Source organism: Bufo bufo, chromosome 4 (assembly GCF_905171765.1).
Source record: "Bufo bufo chromosome 4, aBufBuf1.1, whole genome shotgun sequence".
Classification (NCBI taxonomy): domain Eukaryota; kingdom Metazoa; phylum Chordata; class Amphibia; order Anura; family Bufonidae; genus Bufo; species Bufo bufo.
The window spans coordinates 376,413,303-376,419,302 of NC_053392.1; the positions used below are offsets into that span (position 1 = coordinate 376,413,303).

The 6,000-nt window shown below is 39.3% G+C and overlaps 1 protein-coding gene across 12 annotated transcripts in view; it reads left to right on the forward strand.

Moving 5' to 3' along the window:
* The window catches only part of EYA4 (EYA transcriptional coactivator and phosphatase 4), a 390,423-nt gene extending 384,790 nt beyond the window's left edge, over window positions 1–5,633 (forward strand). For all 12 annotated transcript variants that reach the window (XM_040429159.1, XM_040429165.1, XM_040429163.1 and 9 more), the window contains one exon: window positions 4,729–5,633. In XM_040429159.1, coding sequence (XP_040285093.1) covers window positions 4,729–4,809 — 81 coding nt within the window. In that variant the 3' untranslated portion in view covers window positions 4,810–5,633. The remainder of the gene's footprint in view (window positions 1–4,728) is intronic.
* The last annotated feature ends 367 nt before the right edge of the window (window positions 5,634–6,000 follow it).

Genomic DNA, 6,000 nt, shown 5'->3' on the forward strand with positions numbered 1-6,000 from the left:
GCTGCACATCAGGGTGAGGGTGCTGGCGGGGTGTAATGAAACTGTCTCAGGCCTTGGAGAGTGTTGACCTGCCTCTGTTGGAACTGCTGTGTGTTCCCCTCATCTCCCCTCCTCGGTTGGCCAAGGAACTACGTACTCTGCCGCCAGCGTTGTCAGATGGCAATTTTTTTTAGCAATTTTTTCACAAGGACCTTCTGGTATTGCACCATTTTGCTAGTCTTCTCCACCACAGGAATGAGAGATGAGAAGTTTTCTTTGTAGCGGGGGTCGAGAAGGGTGAACAACCAGTAATCGGTGTTGGTCAAAATGCGTATAACGCAAGGGTCACAGGAAAGGCAGCATAACATAAAGTCAGTCATGTGTTCCAGAGTCCCAACAGACAAGACTTTGCTGTTCTCATCAGGAGGATGACAATCTCCTCATCCTCTTCCTCTTCTTCGGCCCATCCACGCTAAACAGATGGAATAAACCTGCAATGGGTATTACCCTCTGTAGCAGAGGCAACTGTCTCCTGCTCCTCCTCCTCATCATCATCATCATCCAATTCGTGCTGAGAAAACGAATGGAGGGTGGTCTGGCTATCACCCTGTGTACTGTCTTTCGCCATTTCCACCTCTTCCACATGCAAAGCATCCGCCTTCATTGTGAGCAGCGAGCGTTTCAGTAGACACAGAAGTGGGATGGTTACGCTGATAATAGCGGCATCGCCGCTCACCATCTGTGTTGATTCCTCAAAGTTGCGTAAAACCTCATAGAGGTCAGACATTCATGCCCACTCATCGCTTGTGAAGAGCGGAAGCTGACTGGAAAGGCGATGACCATGTTGCAGCTGGTATTCCACGCCTGCCCTCTGCTGCTCACAAACCCTGGCCAACATGTGGAATGTGGAGTTCCAGAGCGTACTCACGTCACACAACAGTCGGTGAGGTTTCAATTGCAAGTGCTGCTGCAGCGTTGCCAGACCGGTGGCAGCTGTAGATGACTTTTGGAAATGGGCACACACGCAGTGCAAATGTAACACAAAAGATGTAGCAGAGGTTGTGTCACTGTCATCATCGGCCAAACAATTGTACCCAATTTAGCGCAGGTTGCGCTAATAATATATGGCCGCCAGATAAAACAAGTCCTTAAAAGGACTTTTGGGTCTCTAACACCTTTCACCAGTAAACCCTGCCTTAAAAAAACAATTCCTGTCCCTACACTATCTGTCCCTTCTGCTGCAACTCTCCCTGACAAAGACTGAGCCGAACCACATGTCATCGGGTGCTATATAGCACCCGATGACACGTTCCGGCCAGCCAATCACTTTAATAGCAGTAACCAACATGGCTACGGCATTACAGTGAGTGCCAGTACCTCCATGAACGTTTTTGGCTGTGTAGCAGGCAACAAAGTGTGGGGTGGAGACTCGGGCATTGCACTCGAACACACGCAGTGTTCGGCCGAGCATGCTCGTCCAACACTACTAAAGATCATTGAAGAGTTTGCCAACTGCATGCTAATACAAAAACAGTTAAGACTGGAAGTTCCCTCAGCAGCACATACTGTACATAAAAAGATCAGGCTGAGAATAATGCTTCAGATGGTGCTGTGATTTAGCAGCCTATTTTTCTATTGCTGGTTCTACGGCACAATTCTGTCAGTACAGTTGTTGTACAGTGCCGTAACGTTAGAAACTCCTTCAAAGTAACAATATATATACAGTACAGACCAAAAGTTTGGACACACCTTCTCATTCAAAGAGTTTTCTTTATTTTCATGACTATGAAGGCATCAAAACTATGAATTAACACATGTGGAATTATATACATAACAAACAAGTGTGAAACAACTGAAAATATGTCATATTCTAGGTTCTTCAAATTAGCCACCTTTTGCTTTGATTACTGCTTTGCACACTCTTGGCATTCTCTTGATGAGCTTCAAGAGGTAGTCCCCTGAAATGGTCTTCCAACAGTCTTGAAGGAGTTCCCAGAGATGCTTAGCACTTGTTGGCCCTTTTGCCTTCACTCTGTGGTCCAGCTCACCCCAAACCATCTCGATTGGGTTCAGGTCCGGTGACTGTGGAGGCCAGTTCATCTGGCGCAGCACCCCATCACTCTCCTTCATGGTCAAATAGCCCTTACTTTCAAAGTTTTCCCAATTTTTCGGCTGACTGACTGACCTTCATTTCTTAAAGTAATGAGGGCCATTCGTTTTTCTTTACTTAGCTGCTTTTTTCTTGCCATAATACTAATTCTAACAGTCTATTCAGTAGGACTATCAGTTGTGTATCCACCTGACTTCTCCTTAACGCCACTGATGGTCCCAACCCCATTTATAAGGCAAGAAATCCAACTTATTAAACCTGACAGGGCACACCTGTGAAGTGAAAACCATTTAAGGGGACTACCTCTTGAAGCTCATCAAGAGAATGCCAAGAGTGTGCAAAGCAGTAATCAGAGCAAAAGGTGGCTACTTTGAAGAACCTAGAATATGACATATTTTCAGTTGTTTCACACTTGTTTGTTATGTATATAATTCCACATGTGTTAATTCATAGTTTTGATGCCTTCAGTGTGAATCTTCAATTTTCATAGTCATGAAAATAAAGAAAACTCTTTGAATGAGAATGTATGTCCAAACTTTTGGTCTGTACTGTATATTTTATGTTGACCTTTCAAGGAATACATCTTGGGGAAATTTGAACCATTTAAGATTTGCCTTTTTAATTGTATTTTTATAAATTTTAAAAAAATGCATGTTTTTTAAATTTTAAACACACAAAAAAACTATACAAAATATAGCTAAAACAATTGCTTATATTTTTTTTAACAAAATATGATATAAAATGGGAAAAAAAATGTGTGTATGTTTGTATATTTTATATTTTACCCACACAAATTCCACTAATAAATATATTTTTTATTTTATATTTTATATATGTGTGTATGCATGTGTTTGTAGTCTGCTATACTATTGGTAAAACTACTTACTATAGCTATAAAAAAATAATCTTGACTTTTACTGTATATTTATTATTCATTTTTTATTTTTACTTTTCTTTTTTTTGTAAGAAAAAAAGTGAATTAACCCCTTCTTGCCACAGACATCAGGATTACAATTCACTTTTCAAGTAGCAGGGGTTGTGTCCCTGCCAGCTTTTTTTTTTCACAGTTGACAACCTATCACTGCGATCTCATGTCTGGACACCATTTTGTCTGTTCTCTGGGATCTTCAATGTGACTGCAGGGAGCCAGCAGAACATAATATAACCTGACAATTTTATACAGCGGGTTACAGTTTCCAGCTTACCACCCTGATATATAAAGTTCTGTGGCAGTAAGCAAGTGGTTAATAAGACAAAATTTATTTTATCATATTGATTCTAAACTAATCGGATTTGTTACAAATTTCAAAATATTTTGCTGCCAAACAAATATGAAGTTTTGGACATTCGCTTTGGCCAAATCGCGCAAAACTGTACTCGCAACATTTTACGGTGAAAATTAGCAGGAAATAGCAGGGCTGATAAAGCTGGAAATTCACATGACCCTGAGAGGGAGTGGAGCTTGCCCTGATTGGTTCAGAGGCTTACAGACAGCATGTGATCCAATAAGAGTAGGATTTTGGCAGGTCCTTGAGAATCCAGAGATGTCATTTTGAGCTTAGCCTGCCATGTGTTGGATGTGTCTGGCAAACAGCAATTATATACACAAGCTGCAAGCTTTGGGTATTGTAGGGGTACTTTTGGGACACCAGTAGATTAAATCAATTAGTAAAAAGTCAGGGTTTTAATAGACAGGGAAAACACAGGATATGTTAGAGAAGTCTTGAGTAATGGAACATGGTAAATCTTTTATTTTCACGTTTTAGGTTTTTAACTTTTTAGTGACCATGCACATTTTTTTCATCATCGCTTTCTAAGAGATATAACTTTTTTTTCCCATTCATGTACCTGTATGAGGACTTGTTTTTTTGCAGGACATTTTGGGTACATATACTTACTTATTAAAAAGGCATATTGGTGGCTACTAGGGGGATTCTGATTTTCCAGTTTCATGACATTTGTTACTTATCCTCAGTTGATTGTAGGGGTGAGTGCTGCTTCCTCTTCAATGTTTCCTGCACTCCATCTTCATAGTAGAAGCAGTGCAGGGTTAATATAGCTTTTTTGGAAACTGTTAGAATGAAGTTAAGGTGCAGATAAACATTGAAGAGGATGCAACACGACAGTTTGTAACAGCAATTATCGCACAAACACTAAAGCCACTTCAAACAGCTGATCCGCAGTGATGCCAAGAGTCAAATCTCCCCACTGATCTGAGGATAGGTTATCAATATAATGAAACCGGAATGCCCCTTTAATTGTAACAGAATTAAAAACTAAGATTATAATATTAATAATCTCAGGTTGTCTTACATAATTAACATTTTAACACTGGAGGGCCAGAATATTGGCAATACCTTGGTATGTGTTGTGTGGTTTAGAACCTAGGCTCTCACCATGCCATAAGTGAACCCCAGGGGGTACATGCAATATCTGTAGGGAATCCTGCCACCACAGTATATGATCATAGCCATAGGACTTCTTTGATGTAATTTGACTGGCTTAGAAGGTACCACTGTCAAATTATGCCATTTGATTAAAAAAGTGTTTTAGGTTGATTATTACTATTATTACTGTTTAAGGTAGTTTTTGATATTTTATTCATATTTAATTATAAACCTTTCTCTATTGCCCTTCAGAATAACATGCCTTTTTGGAGAATATCAAGTCATTCAGATCTTTTGGCTCTTCATCAAGCACTGGAACTAGAATATTTGTAACTATTTACATCTTGGACGGTCTTTTTTAATATGTACATAAATATATATATATTATATTTTAAGTACACACTGAATTTTTATGTGTGATTTAATGCCTCAGGCTTTTTACACACATGGACTGTCTTAATGGAAAATCAACAGTGATGATTGATGACAAAGAATTCAGACTGCTAGATGAAGGAAAATGATGACGCTGAGTGCTGCAGAATGACACTGAGTAACCTTGGACAGTTAAGAGTTGAAAGCATTGGTCAGCGGAAGACCGTGGTGAAGAGAAGATGTGCAGAACTCTTGATGAACACAGGCACATGTTTTCCGACTGAAGAGGTGGTTGTTCAACATTCAACATTCCTCATAATGGGATATTATTCTCAGCACTGAGGTGTGAATCAGACATAAACCTACCTAACCCGGAAAATCTGAATATAGAATGCACTCCAACTATACGAAGACAATCATGTCTAGACCTGTAATTTTGTGTAAATTATTGACAAAACAAATAATAATTTACTGTGATTTTATTAGCAGCTGATTTTGAAAGTGGATGTAACGTTTCTAATTTTCTTTTTTTGGGGGGGAGGGGGGGAATGGTTGGGCAGTGAGATCTAAAAGATTAACATGCTGTCTCTTTTATAGGTTTGGCAATGAGAATGTGGATAATGATGTGTTGTGCCTTAAAGACAAGACAGTGTTTGCGTGTTACAATGTAATTTTGGTTAAGAGAAAGGTGTTATATGAAATCTTCATTTGGGATGATTTCTTCATTCATGACCAAATTGATCTATGAAACAGGAAAAAGGCTGCTGATAGCAGCTGATATTTGTTGGAGGAATAAATAAAAAATACTAATATTCAAGATGCCTTTTCTTTTTTAAAAGTATGATAATTAATGGTTTAAGAAGTTAGAGCACAATTGCGACACACAGTTGACCACAAATCTCAGTGAACACTGTAAAATAGTGGTATTAACTACACACGTCGATAAAATTGCTGGTACCCTTCCATTAAAGAAAGAAAGAGTTCTACCCTTTGACCCTTTTCTCTGCATCAGTTCCTCCCTCCTTCTATCACCCATGTTCAGTTTGCATACAATTTTTACCCTCATACATCACCCTGACCCATCTTCCTCCATGGTGCAGCATAAAAAACACCCTTACAAATTATTCAACCACTTGCTGTCTCTTTCTGTTC